Source organism: Physella acuta, unplaced genomic scaffold, assembly GCF_028476545.2.
Source record: "Physella acuta isolate Inbredline_101_S28 unplaced genomic scaffold, ASM2847654v3 ptg000549l, whole genome shotgun sequence".
Classification (NCBI taxonomy): Eukaryota; Metazoa; Mollusca; class Gastropoda; family Physidae; genus Physella; species Physella acuta.
Window position 1 is genome coordinate 336,210 of NW_026732068.1, and position 24,652 is coordinate 360,861.

At 36.7% G+C, this 24,652-nt stretch overlaps 1 protein-coding gene and 4 long non-coding RNA genes across 5 annotated transcripts; 4 read left to right on the plus strand and 1 right to left on the minus strand.

Annotated features, from left to right (window-relative positions):
* Window positions 1-64: 64 nt before the first annotated feature.
* LOC131946266 (uncharacterized) lies at window positions 65-5,422 on the minus strand. Its single transcript, XR_009387683.1, has 4 exons — window positions 5,321-5,422; window positions 1,693-1,829; window positions 1,361-1,385; window positions 65-295 (listed from the first exon to the last, which is right to left on the minus strand). It is a non-coding gene; the product is annotated as an uncharacterized LOC131946266 (long non-coding RNA).
* A 1,798-nt stretch (window positions 5,423-7,220) lies between these two features.
* Window positions 7,221-9,943, plus strand: LOC131946262 (uncharacterized). The gene is made up of 3 exons (XR_009387679.1): window positions 7,221-7,418; window positions 8,927-8,996; window positions 9,741-9,943. It is a non-coding gene; the product is annotated as an uncharacterized LOC131946262 (long non-coding RNA).
* A 1,111-nt stretch (window positions 9,944-11,054) lies between these two features.
* On the plus strand, window positions 11,055-11,969 carry LOC131946260 (uncharacterized). Its single transcript, XR_009387677.1, has 3 exons — window positions 11,055-11,215; window positions 11,449-11,518; window positions 11,803-11,969. It is a non-coding gene; the product is annotated as an uncharacterized LOC131946260 (long non-coding RNA).
* A 1,125-nt stretch (window positions 11,970-13,094) lies between these two features.
* LOC131946256 (uncharacterized) lies at window positions 13,095-16,786 on the plus strand. The gene is made up of 5 exons (XM_059306960.1): window positions 13,095-13,380; window positions 13,941-14,319; window positions 14,874-14,979; window positions 15,310-15,398; window positions 16,465-16,786. The coding sequence occupies exons 2-5, from the start codon at window positions 13,947-13,949 to the stop codon at window positions 16,548-16,550; spliced, it is 654 nt and encodes a 217-aa protein (XP_059162943.1). The 5' UTR covers window positions 13,095-13,380; window positions 13,941-13,946; the 3' UTR covers window positions 16,551-16,786.
* A 2,269-nt stretch (window positions 16,787-19,055) lies between these two features.
* On the plus strand, window positions 19,056-20,547 carry LOC131946270 (uncharacterized). The gene is made up of 3 exons (XR_009387686.1): window positions 19,056-19,192; window positions 19,723-19,786; window positions 20,401-20,547. It is a non-coding gene; the product is annotated as an uncharacterized LOC131946270 (long non-coding RNA).
* The last annotated feature ends 4,105 nt before the right edge of the window (window positions 20,548-24,652 follow it).

Genomic DNA, 24,652 nt, shown 5'->3' on the forward strand with positions numbered 1-24,652 from the left:
TAATGTTTACTTGTTTTTCTTTAAATTTGTACTTAAAATTACAAGACTGAAATAACACCTAAAGGTTTGTTTAAATAATTTTATTTTGTTATTCATATGAATAAAACATTCATTCATAAGAACACTGACAAATTTCCATTGAATAACATAATAGAAAACAGGAAGTTTGCAGTAAAATTGTTTACAGAGCTAGCTATAAGAAAAAGTCCCATTCATGACGACAAGCAATCCAAGGTGGCGACCATTCAACATCCATATATAAATTTGTCCTAAAAAGTCTATTCTTTTCCTTGTGCTGAAATTGTAAAATAAAAAAAAGATAATTTTGAAACATTTAAACAAGTAAACTCACATTGCATGATAGCCTTTTAATACTTTTATCAAAAGCTATTTGCTATGAGAATGACTTAAAAAAAACTATATTAAAGCCTATAAATTGATATGACACACAACCATGGTTACAAAAACAAGTGACATTTAACTTTTAAGGGTTAGTGCATCATGTTTATAATCTAGAATTTTAATGGGAACCATGGCAACATCTCTAGGATTTAAGCAACATAACAATATCCTAAAATTTGCAAAATCAGTTGGTTATTTAATTCACATTTTTGTATAAAACAAAACTAGTGATTAATTAACAAAAAAAAATAAAAAATCACAGTGCAGCATGCAATATCTTTTCTTTGCTATTGTAGCAAACAAAAAAGTAAAATGTAGATAAATGCAAAGGTTTGTAAAAATTTTTTTTAGACAATTGAGCAGGGTAATGTGCCAGAAGTACAGCAAGAAATGATCAACTAAAAGAACCCTATACCAGATGTATGTAGCTAGCTAAACAAATTCACAAGGGCATGGAACATTACACACAATAGCTTTCAAAGTTGTTTAATTAACTTAGTTGCAAATACTTTAGTGGTAGTTTTTATGTCCATTCAACTCATCTGTATTTTCCCCAAAACAGTATGACCTTCCTAATTCAACCAAGAGAAACTTAAAACATCCACCCAGGTTATACATCATATAAAGCTGGAGACAAGCAACAATAGCCATGGGAAATGCTGGCAAAACAAAGTTAAAAAACTCTAAAGCTACACATAAGAAGTAGAAACTGGATACACGCCTTTCTTCCAACAACACAAGATTCACATTTAAATTTTTACAAAATGCTTAAAATTTTAAATGTTAAATTTTATAGAAAAAAAAATCAACTCTACCAATATGAAAAGCATACAGTGTTAGTAATATGGGTAATTATTTTTTGATAGCAAATAGCATTCTACCAGGATATTTCAAGCAATAATAACTTAAATTTATCAGGGAATTTTATATATCACACCATGCATGATATATTGCATACCCTTATTAAGACACTAGCTTGCCATCTGAAAAAGAATTATTTTACACATAAAAAGGTTAAATTAATCAAATTGACAGTGTTCTTGCATCAGGGTTGCTTGAATGACAGTAGTCATTTAAAACAGTTGGCTCTTTAGGTTAGGAGCCATCTTTCGTCATGCTAGCATCAATGATGCAATTTATATTATAAATAACTTGCTATCCACTGATAATCTAATTAGTTTTACCACACTGTTTTTAATTCATTGTTTTGCCGAATACATTTTTTAAAAGCTATACAGTATTTTCAGGACATTAAATAGCTTTAGAAGTAAACATGAAAGGAGAAAATACCTGTTTTAACTATTTTTCCATTTTCCCATTTGGCTGTTTTAATGACACTGTCATCTCTTCCAAACACATTTGTCTTGTGAGGCTCTTTAAGGACCCTCCTTACAACTTTTGCACATATCTGAGAGTAATTTATGTAACTGAAAAACAAAGACAAGCACATTTTACAAAACTTGTATCATTATATTTACATAAAAAACAAACATTTTCCTAGTTAGCTTCTGACATTTGTCATGCTCAATATTAGTATTAGCTTTGAATTTAAATTGCTGCAACTGCAAGCAATAAATTAGGCTAATAAATAAAATTTAGGGTTGACAGTAATAACATGAAAATACATGTTTTTTCCCCCATTTTTTTTTTGCAGGCATTACTACATAACTATTAGGCCGATTCTAGTCCGAAGAAGATGCGCATGTACTACAATGATCTGGGTTTCTCATCATCTAAATGTTTATTGTTTAGGCCTAAGTGTGTAGTATTGTCTTGACGAGAGAGTGATCAACTCGATAAATACTTAAAAAGCAGATTTAAACAGGCTATTAAAATAGATTTTTTAAAACATATTTTTTACCTAACTTATTAACTAGAACTCCGAGATGATATACTATCACTATACTATGAATCCTCATCCCCTGCACCCTGCCAGAAGCGCAACTGCTCGAACACAAGGTACAGATAGTTTTGTCAGAAGAATAAGATTAAAATGGAAAATTGATCTCATTGGGCATCTATTGAGGTCATTGAGTTTTGCGACTTCTGCCAGCCAACCAGACTAAGGGGGAAGCTTCTTCAGAGTTGTCACTTTGTAACTATTAATTTAACACCAACTTTTCCTATCCATAACCCTATTTGTATCAGCAGAAAGTACTGACAACTATAACATAGGCTTACTCAATGTTTTCAGGCAGGTGAACTCGTTGACAGGCTGTAGAACACTGCACAACACAGGTTACTTGACGAGTGAAATTAAGAATTTAGAAAAGCTTGGTACATTATAGTAACATTAAGATTAAAAGACAAGTCTATGGAGAGGGGGATGTTGAAACTGTATCTAAATTTAGATATCAGAAATTCTCCTGCTTGTGTTCTACAGCCTGTCAACGAGTTGTCATGGTAAATTCTTGGCTAGACTGTTGGTAGGCTTTTTGATTAGAATTACAGAATGATTTTTTTATTTAAAATGTATCAATAATAGCTAGAACACTAGTAAACTAAGCTAATTTAGCATATTTTAACTTTCTGTGTAAAGTCATTATTACTGAAAAAAAATTCCAAAGTCAGGTCAGTCTGTGGCACCCTCCACTGAACTTGACAGAAGGAAAAAAAACTTTACCCGTGACCTTCATTAAAACAAAATTTGCTTGTCTTTTTTTTTATTTTTAGTAAACATGTGCTTAATCTTACCCAATAAGTGATAAAAATTTGAAAATTGAATCTTAATTACTGTTGTAAAGTGAGATAAACAGCTTAATAAACACGTGTTTTCTTGAGGGGGTGTGGCACATCGCAATTATAACTTAATGTTTCTGTGTTTTATGACTATATTTGTTCACAATCAGGATGCTATGCTTTTAAAATTGATAAATGGTAAGTATACCAAGTTACAAAACCTGCAATCTAACATACTTTCAATTTAAAAAATAATAAAAACGATCATCAATGAAGAAAGGGTAAACATTCTATTTTTAGGTGTGACATAAAAAAACAGTCATAAATCTAGCCAAATGATTGGATTCTTGCGCAGCACACATTTTCCCGCGCCTCGTTTTCACTAAACAAGATTATAATAAAATGGCATTATTGGGGGGGGGGGGGGGGGGTGATCGTTTTCCCACGCACATATATCATTAACACAATAAATTATTACCAGTTAATTGTAATATGTGTAAAATTAATACTTTAAAGTTTACATTTGACATAAGCTGGTTTGCGTCGTGAAGCGATATGTAAGAGTTATTTGATATAAAAGACAAGAATTCATAGAGCTATTTTCACTAACGCGTCGCCTGCGAGACAAACAAAAAAATTAGGTCAAAAGTAGATCTGGGAATTCTTAAATAACAGACTGAAATAGAAACGGATAGTTCCGATGTCTAAAATTAACGATGGCCTCGTAATTATTAGTTTTATCCCTCTACCGTTTAGTGAAAGCGAAACTGGTCGCCATTTTTAGTAAGCGCATGAGCCGTGAGATGCCACGAAAAGGACAAACCCGGAAGCGTTGAACCGAACGGCCTAGACTGTTGGTCACCAAAATTTAAAAAGGCTGCATCTATTTAGACCCGGCATTAAATTTGTTAACATTTAGTTAGGCTACACAATAATACTTTTTAGATGTAGAATATGAAATATATTTTCTGTTGTTTTCTTTGAGTCGTCTGTACTGTACTACTGTACTGACTGTAGACTGTAGTGTAGGTAGTGTAACGTAACGTAACTGTTGCAGGATAGGCTTGAATCAGCCGAATACGGGTGTGGGGAAACTGCGAGACGCGAAAAGCGAAATGGCGAGGCGGGAAAATGCGAGAAGGGCGCGAAAACGCTCGATCACGTGACTTTTTGTCTCGCATTTTACCACAACCCGATACTTATGCTGGTTGGTGTTGAAATGCGAAGATTTCTGCGAAAAATTTACCGCACCCGATTTTCTTTGGTATTTGCTCCAGACTTCAAAGACGTTTCTTTTACATTGTTAAAACTTCCGATTTTTCCGTCGCTAGACATATTGATGATTTGTCAACTCCCCCCATCTTTTGTGTTGACTTAGAATACCACCTTGTTCGAAACAGACGGAAATACCGCCGACGATAGATCAACTTCTTTCTTTTGTGTGGAACGCCGAGGCCGCCTGATTTACCGTCTTTGAAGATCACCGTGCCCGGATCCGCTGCCGTCGCAAACATATTTTCTATTGTTACATAGAAATTTTGTATTATAGCCGCCGCCTACGATTTTTTTCTAGCTTTTTTTATCATATAAATATAAATTGCACTTTTTAGAATTGTTTATACTTTTACACTTTTTACAAGTACAAAAATCCATAAATACATGTTGCAGAATATCTCTCCTGCTGACAAGATTAAACCAATTCACAATGACACAGCTCACGTTTGTATAAACATGAGCGAGCTAGATTTTTAAAATTAATGCCGACTGAGACGGGATTTTCCTCTCGCTAACGAGAGCGGGCGATGACAGTAGCACAGCAACGATGTTAGGATTTTAAATAGATAGATCTAGATATAGATCTATCTTCTTAGTATCTATCTATCTATATAATAAAATCTAGATAAAAAAAATAACAACATACAACACTCGTGTTAAAGGGTATGGCTAAATGCTTGTTTATTTTAAAACAAAAAAAAAATAATTTAAATAAATAAAGATGAAAAAAGCATGAAAAAAACTTTTTTTTTCGCAAAAAGTGTCTCGCTATTTACCCTTAATTCCGCAGGTATGTCTCGCATTATCTTCTCGCATTTTCCCGCATCGCCATTTCGCTTTTCGCGTCTCGCAATCTCCCAACACCCGCCGAATACGTGTATGCTAAGAAATAGACCTAGATCTTGTATGTTTATCAACGAAAACAAATCATAAACCACGGTATATTGATACCGTTTTAACATACTTTAGTCCAACTTGTCTCCAGAAGGCGGTCATTTTTAAAGATTTTTAGAATGTTGTTTCTAAAAAATGTATGCGAGGGCACCTTCAGTGGGAGAGAATGCAACGGAAGTTATAAAGTAACGACCCTTGGCAATAGAGTATCAATAAGGTTAGAACCTAAAAATTATGGTACAAAGGAAACCCAATTCTTTATTTATTTGAAAAAGTTCAATTCAATGTGAAAGAATATAGATCTACTTATTCCTACTAAAGAAAGCAAAAATTTTTTTGCTTTTTAAAACTATTCGTTCTTAACCATAAGCTATATTTTAAAAGGAGTCATCCATAAAGATTAAATAAATTATACATATTTTTTTCCAATTTCCCTTCCCACATCGTCAAATAAAGTCAAAAGGCAAACTCTTTAAACTGAGGTTAAAATTCATCGCCCCTTTACCCAGTGTTTCTTTCATACTTTTTTCTCCGGGAAGCGCTTGATATTCTCGAGTGGAGGGGCGGAATTTTCCGCGTATATATATATATATATATATATATATATATATATATATATATATAGGCCTATATATATATATATATTCTATATATATTCATTCTCATTTGGGGTCTACCGCACCCCTCCTCTCCCCGGGAAGGAAATGGAATTTATTTAGAAAATTTATAGTTTGACCAGTATCCTCCTCTCTTCCCCCCCCCCCCCCCCCCCCGGAAAGTTTAGTCGGCGGTCATCGTCCCCGTCCCGCCCCGTAAAAATCAAGTGCCCCAGGGGGGGGGGAAGTCTGAAAGAAACACTGCTGAAGAGATGCCTGAAAGAAGCTCTGCCTCTACTTCTCCAACTTAGCCCGTTTATTTTAATAAAATTTTAATTGAACTGTTTCTCTTCTTTAATGGGGACATAATCATTCCAATGTTTATTTCGTACAAAATAGTAAATGAGTAGCTGCCCTTACATTGAAAACTAAAAAAATTTAAACAGCTTTAGGCAAAGTGTCTCCAAACTTTTCAGCCCGAATCAGCCCGAGGGCCGCATTAACTATCAAATAGCAGCTCGAGGGCCGAGAAGCCTAAGTCTTCCTTAGGCAAAAACTTGTAAAAAAAAACCCCACGATTCTTTCTTGGAACTTGTCCCTAAGGAGGTCATTTGCTTGCAATTCAATGACCTCCAGTTCATCTGGGCAACTGGCCACATCTGCTTCAAATGGGTTTTGAAACAGTCTCACTTCCTCTGCCTTTGAATCCGAGTCGAAAAACCGCTGCTGAAACTGTAGTGACCGGTTGAAAAACATAACACACTACTGCGCCCCTCTTATGTAAAAACATAACGTTTAAGTAAGCGGCGGCTGATCTTGCAGGATACACGGAAATTTCCGATTTGTTTTTTCGTAGACAAAAAGATCTCCACCGGCCGGATGAGAGGGCCCGCGGGCCGTAGTTTGGAGACCCCTTTTTTAGGCTAATTAAATTTCATTTGTTGCTGTAAGCTTATATTCTTTCGTTTTAGAGCTACATGCTTAACCGTAATGCCATATATGTGTAGATAATTTATTTCTTCCCATTTAACATCTTCTACTGTTTTTTTTAATAAACAGTAGTTTTTAATCTGATGGATGTTATAGACATGAGTAAAATTAGGAGCTTATTTTCAATCATTTGTGGATTGTGGATGATTCATAGAAACACTCTATGTAAAATGTAAATTTTTAATTTAAAATCTTAATGAAAAAATGTGTCAATTTGTGTTTTAGCTTGTTTGTATTTTAGCGTGTTTGAACTTGTTAGGATTTAATTTTTTTGATAAGATCACTACAACTAGGTACACTATTAGATAAACCTATCGTATAGAAACTGCGGATAAAAAACAGTGACTGAAACAGTTCTTTATCTGATAAGATCTCTTTCAACAGATGCGAAAGTTCCTTCTGGTACTCTGATTACTAATTAGAAACACCACAATAAAAAGGGGAATTCACCAACATAAAATTGACACTGCTAAAATAACTTTAATCTAGTCTCTTCTACAAAACAATCAACCAAGATGAGAGCTATTATAAGCGCCATCGTGGTAGTTGCTACTGTTTGTTATTTCTTTGTAGCGGCAAATGGTAAGATTTTTTTTTGTTTTGTTATTTTACAGGGCAGTAAACAACGATTCGAGACTTAAAGTATTTTAATAAAAAGTAAACCAATATTTTGTTTTCAATAATAAAAGTCAGTTTCATAACTAGAGGTGGGCTACATCTATACTGCTTGTATAATATTAATATTGTTAGCGTTTCTTGTGCAAGATTTCAAAGTTTAATTAAAGTTAAATTAGTTCATAAAATCGGTCATTGAGTTCGTTATCTAGTTCAGGACGTGGGGCTTAGCTAAGAACATAACGTGACTCCTGTACAGGTTAAATACGACAACAATTTTAGTGTACTTTAGGAAACGACTAATAAATGTCGTTAGAATGCTAACTCGAAAGCTCGAGTTCGAATCCGGGTTCAATTCAGTAGAACGCCCCTGAGTCCACCCAGCTCTAATGAGTACATAACTCACTTTGGTGAAAGTAAAGGAGGCTGGGCATAGAGCTGACCCCACCATCCCTTCGTATGCCAAGGTCACAAAAACAGGTAAGCTCTACTTCACCTGCCCCATGGACAGTCAAGTTCGAAAAGGGAACTTTCCTAATGAATGTATACGTAGATAATCGGAACTCAAGAGTTGAAATGATGATACTTACAGCCTACGATAGGTGAGCTCTACTTCGCCTGCCCTATCTGTAACACAAGGTGTTTTATTGTTCATGTTTTGTATGTTGCTCTTTGTGAAAAGTTGACAGTAAGTACAGTAAGAGTATACAGTAGAGTATACAGTAGAGTATAGGCCTACAGTAGAGTATACAGTAGAGTATACAGTAGAGTATACAGTAGAGTATAGGCCTACAGTAGAGTATACAATAGAGTTTACAGTAGAGTATACAGTAGAGTTTACAGTAGAGTATACAGTAGAGTTTACAGTAGAGTATACAGTAGAGTTTACAGTAGAGTATACAGTAGAGTTTACAGTAGAGTATACAGTAGAGTATACAGTAGAGTATACAGTAGAGTATACAGTAGAGTATACAGTAGAGTATACAGTAGAGTTTACAGTAGAGTTTACAGTAGAGTATACAGTAGAGTTTACAGTAGAGTATACAGTAGAGTATACAGTAGAGTATACAGTAGAGTTTACAGTAGAGTATACAGTAGAGTTTACAGTAGAGTATACAGTAGAGTTTACAGTAGAGTATACAGTAGAGTATACAGTAGAGTATACAGTAGAGTTTACAGTAGAGTATACAGTAGAGTTTACAGTAGAGTATACAGTAGAGTATACAGTAGAGTTTACAGTAGAGTATACAGTAGAGTTTACAGTAGAGTATACAGTAGAGTTTACAGTAGAGTATACAGTAGAGTTTACAGTAGAGTATACAGTAGAGTATACAGTAGAGTATACAGTAGAGTTTACAGTAGAGTATACAGTAGAGTTTACAGTAGAGTATACAGTAGAGTATACAGTAGAGTCAGTAGAGTATACATTGTTTACACACCACCAGTTGTGATGTATGTTTTTGATCTACCCACAGCCAACCCTCTCTTCCTTGACAACATCATCTGTGAGTGTTTTGTCGCCCCTTGTCCGTGTAGCTCTGGCTGGTAAGTGACGGTGGGAACTTATCATAGACTTATCTTAGTTCCACAACACGTTAATAAAACTTATCCTACACTTATCTTAGTTTTTACCCATAGCTAACAAACTTTTACTAGACTTATCTTAGTTCCACAACACGTTAACAAACTTATCCTAGAGTTATATTAGTTCCTCCAGAAGTTAACAAACTTTTCCTAGACTTATCTCAGTTCCACAACACGTTAACAAACTTATCCTAGAGTTATATTAGTTCCACCAGAAGTTAACAAACTTATCCTAGACTTATCTCAGTTCCACAACACGTTAACAAACTTATCATAGACTTATCTCAGTTCCACAACACGTTAACAAACTTATCATAGACTTATCTTAGTTCCACAACACGTTAAATAACTTAACTTTAGGCATATCTAAGTTCCACCAGAAGTTAACAAACTTATCCTACACTTATCTTAGTTTTTACCCATAGCTAACAAACTTATCCTAGACTTATTTTATTTCCACAACACGTTAGCAAACTTATCCTAGACTTATCTTAGTTCCACAACACGTTAACAAACTTATCCTAGACTTATCTTAGTTCCACAACAAGTTAACAAACTTATCCTAAACTTGTCTTTCTACCCATAGGTAACAAACTTATCATAGTCGTATCTGTGGATTTTTGTTTTACTAATCAAGAGGATAGATAATTTTTTTAATCAACTGTAACGCAATTTTCCTATAATGTTTATATCTTTTCTCTACAGAACACATTAAACAAGATATTATCAAGAGCCCCGATTAGCTGTTCTTTATTTTCTAAGAGTTGATGTCCCCATTACATGACGCTGTCAGTTATATTGTGACAATGTAGGACACAATCTTCAATCAATTAATGTCACTTTTTGACATTGTTGTTATTGCACTCAAATCAAATAAAGTTCGGACTATGTGGTCATTTTGAAAACTATTTTGTTTTGTTTTGTATCAATAAATAGTTTGTTCTTGTCATTGACTTTTATAAGAACACTATTGAGTGTTAATTCGCCAGGTTTGAGTTGGTTGGATGTCACTTGGTCAAGTGAGTCCTGATGTTTGTTTGACGTTGTCTAGTCTATTTATAAAAATAGAATTTACCTGGATAGAAGTTCTTTAGTTAACTTACCTGGATACACCTCCCTTGGTTAACTTACCTGAATCAACGTCCCTTGATTAGTTTACCTGGATGGTCCACCCTACCCAGCGGTGCACCTGCTTTTATACAAAATTAGATCAACTCTACTTCATCTGACCACCGACCGGCTGTAAAAGTGTTTTTGTTACTGCCTTTGTTGGATAGTAAATACACGATTTATTTAGTTCATTTAATGCTTTTGGATAGTAAATACACGATTTATTTAGTTCATTCCAGTGGCGTAGCTAGGATTTTTGGGCCCCTATGCAAAAAGTGTTAGTGGGCCCCTCAGAGGCGTAGCGACCCTTCCCGGCGACCGGGGACAAACTTTCGATTTGCACCTCCCCCCCCTCAAACTTTCGAAAAAGGGCCCCTATTTGCCTTGGGCCCCTATGCCTTGCTTACGCTAGCTTTACGGTAGCTACGCCACTGGTTCATTCACTTATAACTGATCAGCGAAACTCGCAGTATAATTGCAATTCTACCACCTACCCAACTGTCAATGAATTTGTCAAGTTTCGACAAATGCAAATGATTTGAAATAGTCAAAAACTAATTTAAAAAAAAAGTATTCGTTTATTTAAAGAAAGCAACTTTTTTTGTTTTACATTTTATCATATATTAAACTATAGTCGAATTGATTAACATATAAAAGATGAATAAGCTAAAGCCGTAGTCTTAAAACTTTTGTTTAGTCCGGCTACTATATTTTGGACAGACTGTTTTCATGAAGAACCTTTCCAGTGCTGATTACATTCACTGTCGTCACTAGAAAAAATACTTATCATTTATTATTCTGTGATGTCACGATTAACGGTGTAGATTATAATTGACCCACATAAAAAAATTAATTAAGGAGATTTTAATCAACATGTGCATATTTTCTCAGGTGTATCTATTTTTGCTTTGAAAAACCTAGTATAAAAGTCCGTGAAGTCTTCTTAACGTTATTATTTATTGAAGAAATTCAATTTTCTGATACTACACACAAAGAAAAAAAAATGAAAGCAATCGTCAGAACTGTCGTTGTTGTCGCTGCTGCTTGCTATTTCTTCGTTGCTGCCAACGGTAAGATCCTGATTCATATTTTTAACTGACAACATGGAACATACGTAAAGATTGTATCGATATATTTGACAATATTGCAAACACGCAAAGATTTTATGTTTGTTTTCGTCCCGTCCTCTAGAAAAATGATACATTTATATAAAACTGATATATGGTTAGTTAGCGACAGTATTTAGATTAGTATACCTTGTCAACATATCGTTTAATTATACCATTTTCTATCTGTTATACAGCCAACCCAGTAGGCCTGTTGGGTAACGTCATATGTCAGTGTATTATGGCACCATGCATTTGCTAATCGTGGTAAGTGGAGTATTCGAATTCATTTGAGTGACTGTTATAAAATAACCCACTATTTTTTTAAAAGTAACTCTCCCGCCGCCCCCCCCCCCCCCCCCCCCACTTTCTGAATGTAAACATTCCGTTATTTTTAATATATAATTTCTTTAGTTAAAAAATAATTTTTCGTAAAATAAAAAAAAATCATGCACTTTAGATCTACTATTAATTTAAAAGCTGAAGAAAAATAAATTATAATTAATTCTAACACACTTGTACAGTTTTTGTTTTATTTCTTTCCTCTACAGAAGAGTTTTGTTGACATGTCGTCAAGGCGACTGACCAGTGGTTGTTCCTGTCATACTTTTTGTATGTTTTCTATAACAAGCGACATGGCTATGTCATACATATCGTGTCATTGTTTACATTTATAGAGGTTGTACTGAGACCAAATAAAGTTCAAAGGTCAACACGTCTTGAAAGTTGTCTTACCTTTTATTGTAGTTTTTTTTTTTTTTTTTTTTTTTTTTTGCTGAAGGGACTGCTGGTGCTTAAGGCAATTCCTGACAAACCTGACATGATACATCGACGTCTCTGTGTGTGTATGTGTGTGAATCTGTGTATGTGTGTAAATGGGAGGGTATGTGGTGTATGTGAATGTGTGTACACGTGTCTGTGTGTGAATCTGTGTATGTGTGTCTACGGGGAGGTTGTGTGCGGTGTGTGTGATTGTGTGCACATATGTGTATGTGAATCTGTGTGTCTATGGTGGGGATTGTGTGTGGTATGTGTGAATGTGTGTAAATGTGTGAGAGAGAGCCTGTGTGTTACATGCGTGAGTCTGAAATGACTATTTGTGATTGCTTTTGTGCGTGTGTGTAATAGTGGTACGTTAGTGTGTGTGTGTGTATTTTTAAGAGTATGTGTGTGACAGTTTAATCTTGACAATGACCATTATGTGTTAATTAATCCCCATTGATTCCGTTTCGGCATATCGAAAATTGTTAAATTATATAAAAAGTAATTTTCAAGCACATTGGCTAGAATGATTCATCCAAAGTATTAAACACACGAAAATTATCTCAACAAAATTGTTTTCAACTTAATCAATATAAGTTGATTACGGTGAAGAAACGGCGTGGTGGGGTGGGGTAGCTCATGGTTTCTGACCCCAAAAGTCCCGAGTTCGAACCCCAGAGTGTGTTAGCAGGGAACAGAAACCCAACTAGACGATAACATTCCTATACCGATTACTACTGAAAAGGCTATGGAAGAAAAACTTTATACTCAATTGAATTGGAGGAAATATCCTCCAATAATACAATTAAAAATGCATTGAGTTCCTTAAGTTCCGACATGCTCTATTGCAGCATCTTCAAAAATGGTTTTGTTATTGAAAAATTATAAAGCTGTATACAAATATCTATTATCAGCTGGCGAAGGTTAATAGGAAATCGATTTAGTCTTTTAAGCCAAGAAACGCGATTACTTGAAACACAATTACAGTGGGACAAATACTTGACACGAGGAAAGATAATCGTAAATTTAAGAAGATCAAAGATAATCGAATACCTTTTCTTCTGCACGATCGTGGACTAACGGGATTTCCCGGTCACTGAACAGCACCGCGCTCTGTCTAAATCAGTGCAACTTCGTCACATAAGTCAAGCTAAAACGTAAACAAAGATATCAGTGTTTTAGGGTTTGATAGATTGAAACAAAAATATTTAATTTATAAAAATTGAAATCAATAATTTCGTCTGAGAAATGTTTTTAGTACGTTGAAATATTTAGTATTCTACGATCGCTTGGGGTTTATGTAAATTAGTGACATTTTAATTAAAGCAGATAATCTACAGTCTGGGGATTTTCTACCAGTAATTTGCGTAAGTGCAAAGAGATAGGCCTACAACAAGTTTTATTAAGATAACAGTTTTAATAATAGAATAATTTTTCGCTGTTCTCTCAGTTTAAATAATTCAATATTTTTCACAAAGTACTTTATAGTACCTGTAGAAATTTAAAAAATCATCTCTCAATGCCATCAACGTACTAGGCATCAACATGTGAGCGCCATCTAGCGACTAGTCCTGTCTCTAGCTATGAACTCTGCCTGTTGGAATGCTGGGTCTCTCTCCTTCAACACTTTCTCCATTCATCTTCTCCATGTATCTATTGGCCCCCCCCCCCCCTGATTTTCTCTGGCCCTGTGGTGTCCATCTGAGTGAAATCCTGGCCAATGCATCTGCTCTTATTCTTAGCACCTCACCCAACCGTCTCCATCTACTGTGTCTAATGACTAGAGGTGATGGATGAAACGTGTAGTAATGTATTAAACACAATCCCCCATACTGGTATATATATATATATATATATATATATATATATATATATATATATATATATATATATATATATATATATATATATATATATGTATATTCAGGTTGAAATGGTCAGATCAGAGACCAAGTCTTGTCATCTATCTGAAGAAATGACGTCACTGTTACCGGGAGAGCTGGTCCGAAATGGCAAGAAGTCGTCACCCTGTGGTGAGGTAGAGTTTTGGAATACGCCAGAGGTCAAGGCATGGACACTGACCCCGCAGGAAAAGGCGCGTCTCGCACAGGCCACAGATGAGGTTCCCCTGGGGGCAGGGGACGTGGAGAGGGAGGTCAACTGTGAAGGTAATCACGTGACCATGACGAAGACAGCATCGCCTGGTGATGAATCCCACGCCGAGAACCCGAGTTCGAACTATGGCCAGACAAGACGCGGACTGCGGAAATGGCTTTTCCTGCTCTTTTTGTACATGGGCTTCACCAGTAAGTAAAGGTCACTTAGTTGTAAGCCTCACAGCATAGGGGAGGGACAAAACGCTGATGGAAAGATGGGGAATGGTGGTAAGGAATGTATAACCTTGGATAAATAAAGATATTTAAAATAAAAATCGGAGTAGACCTTGGTTACACAATATTCACATGTATAAGGCATAAGGTATTGAATATTGGACATTCACTTGAACATGGACATTGAGCATGGACATTAGACATAGACATTGAGCATGGACATTAGAAATGGACATTGAGCATGGACATTAGACATAGACATTGAATATGGACATTGAACATGGACAATGAATATGGACATTGAGCATGGACATTGAACATGGACATTGAACATGGAAAATGAATATGGACATTGAGCATGGACATTGGACATGGACATTGAACATGGACATTGAACATGGACATTGAACATGGACAATGAACATGGACATTGAACATGGACATTGAACATGGACGATGAACATGGACATTAGACATGGACATTGTCACAGACGGATGGCCCTAAGGGAACCACCAATCGATGTTTTCAGGTGTGTGTGCCACACCCAGCTGTAGCCGTGTGGACATTCCTTTCTTTCATCTCATGTTAAGGTTCCAGCTAGGAGATGAATGCCAGGAAAAAACTAATGACACAATGTAGGTTTTTTTAAAATTATGGAAATGTATTATCTTATCGCATAGAACTTCCACAGTACCTATACGTCCGTCCACCCACCCTACCTTCCATTCATCCACCCATCTATCTTTATATCCACCCACCAATCCTTCTATCCTCCAATCAACCCATCCTTCCATCTATCCATCCACCCATCCACGCATCCATCCAACCTCCCTTAATTTCATCCACCGTCTTCATCCACCATCCATCCATTCATTCACCCGTTCACCCCTTAATCCATTCACCCACCCATCCATCCACCTACTTATCCATCCATCCACACATTAAAAGCTATATACTCCTCACAGTTTCAGTGCTACCCACGGTGTAAGTAACGACAATACATTATGCTACGAACTCTTCTTTTTGGTCATCCTGCCTCTACTGATGGGAATTGGTGAGTCAGCTTAGTTCATGTATACAGCCAATCACAGTCATTTGTTTCATTGTTTACGTTCAAAACTCGAAAATGCCCGTCATTTAAATAGGATGTTCATTATTGTTGCTAACTCTTGTGCAACTGTGGTTTGTTGAATTTTGTTATAATTCGCGGAAGTTAAATCGTTGAAAGTTATGTTGGCTGAGTTACTGCTAACTCGGCATGTTTGGGTAGGAAGACTTTGACTCGCTGATACCATGTAGCTGGCGGTGGATGCACACAAAATCTTGCTCAAACATGGTGACTTCACGTGAGTCATTGACTGGGCCGCTATAGCTGACCAACATCACATGGACCATAGACTGGGCCGCTATAGCTGTTAGACTCATTATTTACCCCACTACTTACCTCATTTACCTCGCTACTTAGCCTACAACAAACCTCACGACTTACCTTACTACTTACCCCACTACTAACCCCACTTCGTATCTCACCACTAACCTCAGTACTTACCTCAGTACTTACCCCACTACTTACCAAACTACTTACCTCACCACTAACCTCACTACTTACCTTACTACTTACCTCGATACTTACCTCACCCCACTACATACCTCACTTAACTCACCACTTACCCCACTACTTACTCCACTACTTACCCCACTATTTACCCCGCTGCTTACCCAATTACTTACCTCACCACTTACCTCACCACTAACCTTACTACTCACCTCAATACTTACCCCACTACTTACCTCACTACTAACCCCACTAGTTACTCCATTACTTACCCCACTACTTACCTCACCACTTACCTCACTTAATTCACCCCTAACCTCACTACTTACCCCACTACTTACTCCATTACTTACCCCACTACTTACCTCACTACTTACCCCACTACTTACCTCACTACTTACCCCATCACTTACCCCACTACCCACTACATACCCCACTACTTACCTTACTACTTACCCCACTACTTACCCCACTACTTACCCCACTAAAAACTGAGACGACTATTATACCTACTTAACTAGACCTTAAAACATGCATCCACCTACATCATACCTGTTTATTCCAGTTCTTGAGGAAGTGACACGAAGGCCAGGTCCAGTACAGGTGCCGCCCCCCGTGCCAGCACCTCAACCGCCGAGACTTCGGATGTAGGTGCCAGACATACAGACGGACATCCCAGGTGTACGGGTTAAAATTTTGGCGTCAATCATCAGCTATGAGAACCACCGCAACTTTTTTTTAACTTACAAATTTTGTTGTTTTTTGTTAAAAAAAAATCCGATTATTTACATTTATAATTCATAATGTCATAAACATAATTCAATCTTTGATTAAATTATTTTTAATTTTAAAAAAAAATTGTTTTATAAATTCAGTTATTAAAAATATATGCCTGGTAACTGTAAGATGTTTATTATTTATAAATGAATTACCCTCATTTTATGATTTTCACCAGTTTCATATGTATCTTTGTTTTGCGTGTGTGTGTATTTTGATGATGCAAACGTAGATAGCCAATGACACCTTACGTCCAGCCGTTGGTTCGATTAATGGCCCTCATGGAACAGGTTGTTCGTCTAATCTTTCAAAACATCGGTACAGTACCTGTCAGACTTTTTTCTCCGGGGCGGGGGTGCACTAGACTCTAGCATTTTTTAAATATATCTTATATATTCTATAAGTATATTCTGATTTGGGTGTGGGGGGGGGGGGGGCTAGACATGTATGGGGGGGGGGGGGGGGTAAACGTGTATTGAGGGGGTAGACGTGCATTGGGAGAAGACGTGCATAGGGGGAGTTGACGTGTATGGAGGTACATGCAACGTTTGCTCCCAGTCACGTTCTGACATTTCCCACCTGTAACGTGTGGGATCATCAGTGGTGTGTGGGGACACATCCATCCCTATACATCAGTGGTGTGTGGGGGACACATCCATCCCTATACATCAGTGGTGTGTTGGGACACATCCATCCCTATACATCAGTGGTGTGTGGGGGACACATCCATCCCTATACATCAGTGGTGTGTGGGGACACATCCATCCCTATACATCAGTGGTGTGTTGGGACACATCCATCCCTATACATCAGTGGTGTGTTGGGACACATCCATCCCTATACATCAATGGTGTGTGGGGGACACATCCATCCCTATACATCAGTGGTGTGTGGGGACACATCCATCCCTATACATCAGTGGTGTGTGGGGACACATCCATCCCTATACATCAGTTGTGTGTGGGGACACATCCATCCCTATACATCAGTGGTGTGTGGGGGACACATCCATCCCTATACATCAGTGGTGTGTGGGGGACACATCCATCCCTATACATCAGTTGTGTGTGGGGACACATCCATCCCTATACATCAGTGGTGTGTTGGGACACATCCATCCCTATACATCAGTGGTGTGTGGGGGACACATCCATCCCTATACATCAGTGGTGTGTGGGGGACACATCCATCCCTATACATCAGTGGTGTGTGGGGACACATCCATCTCTATACATCAGTGGTGTGTGGGGGACACATCCATCCCTATACATCAGTGGTGTATGGGGACACATCCATCTCTATACATCAGTGGTGTGTGGGGGACACATCCATCCCTATACATCAGTGGTGTGTGGGGACACATCCATCCCTATACATCAGTGGTGTGTGGGGACACATCCATCCCTATACATCAGTGGTGTGTGGGGACACATCCATCCCTATACATCAGTGGTGTGTGGGGACACATCCATCCCTATACATCAGTGGTGTGTGGGGACACATCCATCCCTATACATCAGTGGTGTGTGGGGACACATCCATCTCTATACATCAGTGGTGTGTGGGGACACATCTATCCATATACGAACCCTGGACCCTTAGCTTACATCACAGCTCCTGAAACTTTACAACACGAGCCCTAAAACCTCACCACAGGATCCCTGAAACCTCACTACACCATCCATAAAACCACACTATCAGAACACTAAAACATCACTACACCATCCATAAAACCACACTATCAGAACACTAAAACATCACTACACCATCCATAAAACCACACTATCAGAACACTAAAACATCACTACACCATCCATAAAATCATACTATCAGAACACTAAAACATCACTACACCATCCATAAAACCACACTATCAGAACACTAAAACATCACTACACCATCCATAAAACCACACTATCAGAACCCTAAAACATCACTACACCATCCATAAAACCACACTATCAGAACACTAAAACATCACTACACCATCCATAAAACCACACTATCAGAACCCTAAAACCTCACTACGAAACCTTTAAACCTTTGTGGCCAGCTACAGTGATAAGATGCTTAAAGATTCTTGAACAAATTAAATTACCAATAAATAATTAACTAATTGAAATTTTATATTTGCGTACCTTTGGCATTTTAAATTACTATTACTGTAGACAGAATCAGTATTACGTCATGACTGATGTTAGTACCTGGAACTTTTTTCTTGTAAGGTATTCTATGCAGACAATTATAATTCGTCCTAAAGTTTAATTTCTTGTCACGATACGCTGAAAGGCTTAGGATAAGAAGTGATTTAACCTACCTTTCGAACAACAGCTGCGTAGTTTGCTAATTATTTAAAAAAAAATCTCAAACCGTGCCTCGCATAAGTGAAGATTTCCTCCTAGAGCAACCATTTGAGTGTTGATTATACGAGACATCTTACACCGACAAGATGAAAGTCATCATCTCCGTTATCGTTGCTGTCGTCACTGTTTGCTATTTCATCGCCGCGGCCAGCGGTAAGATGACACAAACTTTTATTCTATTTTAAATGACAATTTCATTCAGTTTTGAAATATTAATCCGTCGTTGAATACGAAAGAAGAGTTTTGTTAAAAGTTTTCTTAATAGAGTGCGTTTTCCTCTACTTATTTGAAGCTTTGAGTAACAGGAAAAAAAACCTATTGAAATGCACTTTTATTTTTGTGTAAAACAGATTATAAAGGCAATAATTACAAATATGAATGGACGTAAAGTTCATTGTTGAAGTAGTTGAAATGTAAGGTAGACCAATCCACGAGTATCTCTTGTAAGTTTGGTCAAAGATTAAAATCTTTGGAGACCCAAAAGGAAGCATAATGCGTACATATTGAAATGTTTATTTCTTCAAAGAGACAAATGTTAATTTTCTGATTCCTCTAACCTAAAATTTGCTCCAGTGTTAATTTTCTGATACAAGTTTGACTCCTCTAACCTAAAGTTTGCTCCAAGTGTTAATTTTCTGATACAAGTTTGACTCCTCTAACCTAAAGTTTTCCTCCACCCACAGCTAACCCGCTCGGGGGTGTATATGGATGCATGTGTGACCGGACACCTTGCCCATGCGCATAGAGGTAAACATATTGATTCGTTATCCTTTGACTAAATTTTAGAGATCCCCGACTAACATCACACGCCTAGTGGAGCGTGGATGTTCACAAGTTTGTGACGATTTGTTACGTTCGAGCGGACTCATGATGTGTGACGAATCGTTACATTTTGCGAGCTCCAATATGGACTGGGAGTTCGGGCGGACTCATGATGTGTGACGAATCGTTACATTTTGCAAGTTCCAATATGGACTGGGAGTTGGACTGCTAACCCGTAAGTCCCGAGTTCGAATCCGGGTTCGAGTCAGTAGACCGACCTGAGTCCACCCAACTCTGATGGGTACCTAACTCACGTTAGGGAAAGTAAAGGCGGCTGGGCATAGTGATGACCACACTATCTCTTCATATGCCGAGGTAACAGAAACAAGTGAACTCTACTTCACTTGCCCTATAGACCGTCAGGTTTGAAAGGGATTTTTACTTTACTGACTAATATGGACTGGAACTTATTAAAGACATTTGGAACGTAAAACTTTTGACAAAACTTGAACCTATTTATAAGAGTTGGGCCGTTTGTTAATGTGTTTTTCCAAAACTTACCCATAATTTAAAGCTGATTTAATTAATTCATTCCACAGAGCCCGGTGGAGGATACAATTATGAATTTTTTCAAAGATCTTCAAAAAGAGGCTTGTATCTGTGACATATGGCATGATAATGCTAGTGATACTTTAATGTCATGATATAGTTGTATCCAGTTGAAATAAAAATACAAAGCTTATTAATTTAAATTTGTATGCAATTCTTTTCGTTTTTACCGAGATGTTTTTTTTCTACCCATTTTATTATCAGTGACAACTACCCAATGAACATACAATAATTAATCGAAATGTTGAAATGTAATACGAAATAGGAAAAAGAAAACTGATGATATGCCATGTTCGAATTAGTAATACAGATTATTTTAGTTGTCTCTGATACGCCATGTTCGCTTTAGTAGTACAGTTTTTATTTTAGTTGTCTCTGATATTCCATGTTCGCATTAGTAGTACACTAGTTTTCACCATCGACTTGAGAGGACTGGTACAGTACATTAAGTTAGAGCAGGGGTTCCCAACCCTGTGCCCGCGGCGCCATGGCGCCCGCTGAACGATTCGTATGTGCTCGCTTCTCACTATTCGACAGACAGATTTTTTTTCATAAATATTATTTTAAAATATGATTTATTTTCAATTATTTGTTACAGTTTTAATTTGTTTTTTGACTGCCTAGGTTTATTAAATTTGTTCGATAATTGTCCCAACTGGTCTAGCGGCGAGCCAGACTGCACTATTTACGCTAGCCTGGAACGGCTAGTGCCATTTGCACATCACACCTTGTACACGCAGAAAACCTTTCTTTACTTTTTGTAACTACATTTCTCTGTGTGTATGCAATTTGAAAAAATGCCAAATACTTTTATTATTTTGAAACATTTTTTTTATTACTTATTAATACATTATGACTATAAGAAAATAAGAAAATAAATTATGGGAAAATGACAAGTTATGGAAGGAGTTTGTCGATTTAAAATATGTGGTGCCCGCCACCCTACCGATATTTTAGAATGTGCTCTAGAGTATAAAAAGGTTGGGAACCCCTGAGTTAGAGACTCGTTATTGACTATCTGATTATTGCCATCACGTGCACCAGATGTTATCTTGAGCAATTACTTTTTTAAATGGTGACTCACACAGTAGGGCAGAAAGGTTAGCAGGATAGGGGTGGGGGGGGGGGTGTTTTTTTTTTTTTGCAAACACGTTTCATTATTGGACTGTTAATTTAATTTGAATTTAAATAACACCATAACTGGACCCTACCAAAAATAGCCTCGAAATTATTCGAGAAGCCCATTAAATATTTTAAGAAATAATGCACGGTGTAATTAAAATTAATATGCTTACAGAATCCTGACTATTTGATCTTTTCTGACTTTTAAAAATAGTGTATGTATTTGACGTTTTAGTATTTTCGGTGATTAAACAATTTTTTTTAAAATGTCAAAAGCAATTTGGTTTTCACGAGGTAATGGCGACATAAACGAAGACATTTTGCTTGTCAATAGGCTTAAAAGCGTGGGCCGCTATAATAATAAGTATTTAAACAAGCGGCCCACGCTTTTAATTATAGTGATATAAATGGTAGTGCATTAATATATTTAAAGAAAGTAATTTTTTATATAGTATAAAATAACCGCAGATTTATTATATTTTAAATAATTATTTTATATTTAATAAAAATGGTATTATTTTCTTCTTTTTAGTGCATTTATAAAAGCTTGTAATTATAAACGTTTTTATGTATTTATTCATATGAATAAACATTATTGCATAATATTTAAGGCAATTTTTTTTTTAAATAAAAAATTAAATTTATTAAACTAATTCTAATCAAATAACAAAGTATTGAAATATAAATTGTAGTGGCTCTTTAAAATCTGGGAAATTTTGTAAATTGAAACTTTTTGCTCTTCCGTCTTGAAAGGTTGCCGACTCCTGGGCTAGCCGCTAGCATAAACTTTATCATCCAAAGGTTTATTGAAACTAAATTTTTAAAAAATTTTTAAAATACTTTTATTTGCAATTAAAACAATTAACATCAAACATATATGTAGTGACATATTTACATAGTAGAATATTCAATACATAATTGATGTGCATTGTTTGTACATTAGTAAATACAAGCAGAAAAGGAAAAACAATAGAAAATCGAAAAAGCAAAACTATCAACTCGGACACTGCGCAGAAAGTAACTAAAACCTTTGTTAGGATAACGCGACTAGATCTAGTCTATGTAGGCTATATCTGTATACAATTTTCCACAATATTTTCTTTCGTTTGATAGATTTATTTATTTATTTATTTTACTTTTATTTGCAATTTAAAACAAATACATCAACATCAAATTCTTTACATAATTTCGAACACCAAATGAAAACGAAAGGTTTTGCAAATGTACATAATGAATATTTTACATGATGTCATGTATGTGATTATACAAAATTGAAAGGGATAACAGTAAAAGGGGTGAAGGTCAAATGAAAGTTTCAGGAGTCCGGGTGGGGAGTGGAAAGGAAATGGTTCGAAGACTGGGGGTGGGGGGGGGGGGGTGGTTGCGGAGAGTCAATGGGACAGTGAAGCATTTTCTATGTAGAGAAACAAATTAAGTTGACCAGTTGAAAAAATATTTATATACTGGTCGCGTTGAGTTTTCAAAAGGTTGCTGTGTGAAAGATGAGGGGAAAGAAGCAAAATTTCGAACTTCAAATAAGTAAATGAATAGATATTCGAATTTGATGTTGGGGTGGGTGGTGGGGTAGATGTGTCTGACGAGGCGTGGAGAGGGTGTCTGTGTGTGTTTAAGGCAAGCCAAGCGTCAAATTCTGTGCTGTGTGATCTAACTACTGAGGTGTTACTATTTATAGTGTGTGTGTGGGTGGGGGGAGGGTTTGAGGAACAGGTTGCTGTGTGAGCGATTTAGCGGGAGGGTGAAAGGTTGGTATGTTCAAGTCGGTGTTTATGTTTATTGGATGTTTAGTACAGACAGGTTAGGGGTGAGTAGGCGTGTAGCTATCACGGGGTGTGGGGATACAGTGGAGTTTTAAAGGTAAAACATTGGTTAACAGTGTTCTCATAAAAGAGTTCAAATAAGGCCGTTCATGTTATTAAGTTAACAAAACAACTGTAAGTATTAATTTAGGGATAATAACATGAATACAAAGGGAGGAGGGGTCATTGGGGTCATTGTGTACGTTGTGGACCAAAGTACTGTACATATATGATAATAGTAAAATAGTGTCAAATGATGGTTTTACAATGTTTGTTTGAAAGCTGTATAAATAAAACAATACACAAATAAGCAACAATAGGAAACTAAATGACAAATGATAAATGATGCGAAACAAGGTGGGGGCATGGGGGTTGTGGGGGTGGGAGTCAAATTAATGTTGTTAGAAATGTATTTGGATAATACATCATCTTTAGTATTTAACATAGTATTTCAACACAGGGGTAGGGTCGTGGTGACGACGGGGATGCAGTTATGGGGGCAACATGATGTTGGCATCATGAGGTTTAGGGCGGGGGCGGGGAGGGTGTGATGAGGGGTGTGTCGGTTAGATTAGGCGGGCCAGGTACCAATGCAGTGTAATTTGTTCTCTACGTTGTGGTGTTGCTAATTATGGTATACGTGTTCGATATAGTCATAACTCTAAACACAATCCCTAAACAAAGAAACAGGACGGACCTAGAGTGTCCTAGAGCAAAGGTAAGGAAGGCATCTATCTATAGACGGACTATTTGGAACAGTAGAATATAAGCAAAACACGACAAGGTACAGTTCACAGGACACGTACTCACGTACTAGACTTGATTTAACGTAGACTAACGTTGACGACAATGACAGCACTAAAAAACATTTTTTTTTTTTTTTTTTTTTTTTTTTTTTTTTTTTTTTTTTTTTTTTCTTTTTTACGTCTCAGTGTTGTAGATTTTACTTTCAGCGAGCCCAGCCAATGAGTGGTGGCAGTAGCTGATTTTTTACTACGTTCATCATGCGACATAAGAAGACTGATGCAGATTTACAATATAAACTATTCCTGAAACTTTCATTCTCAAAATTTTTTACATGTTATTTACAGAATAAAATATGTATTTTATAGGGAGGGGGGGGGGGGGGTTATTTCATGGGCCAAAAGCAATTTGCTGTTTCTGAAAATTAAAGTTATAATTGGGGCAATATTTGGCTATAATAAATAAAAGTGCTGAGTTATGGTAAACTTTATATTAACAAAATTTGGCTTCGAAGGTTGGTCTAGGCTTCCTAAAGGGGGGGGGGGTACAAATAGTTATA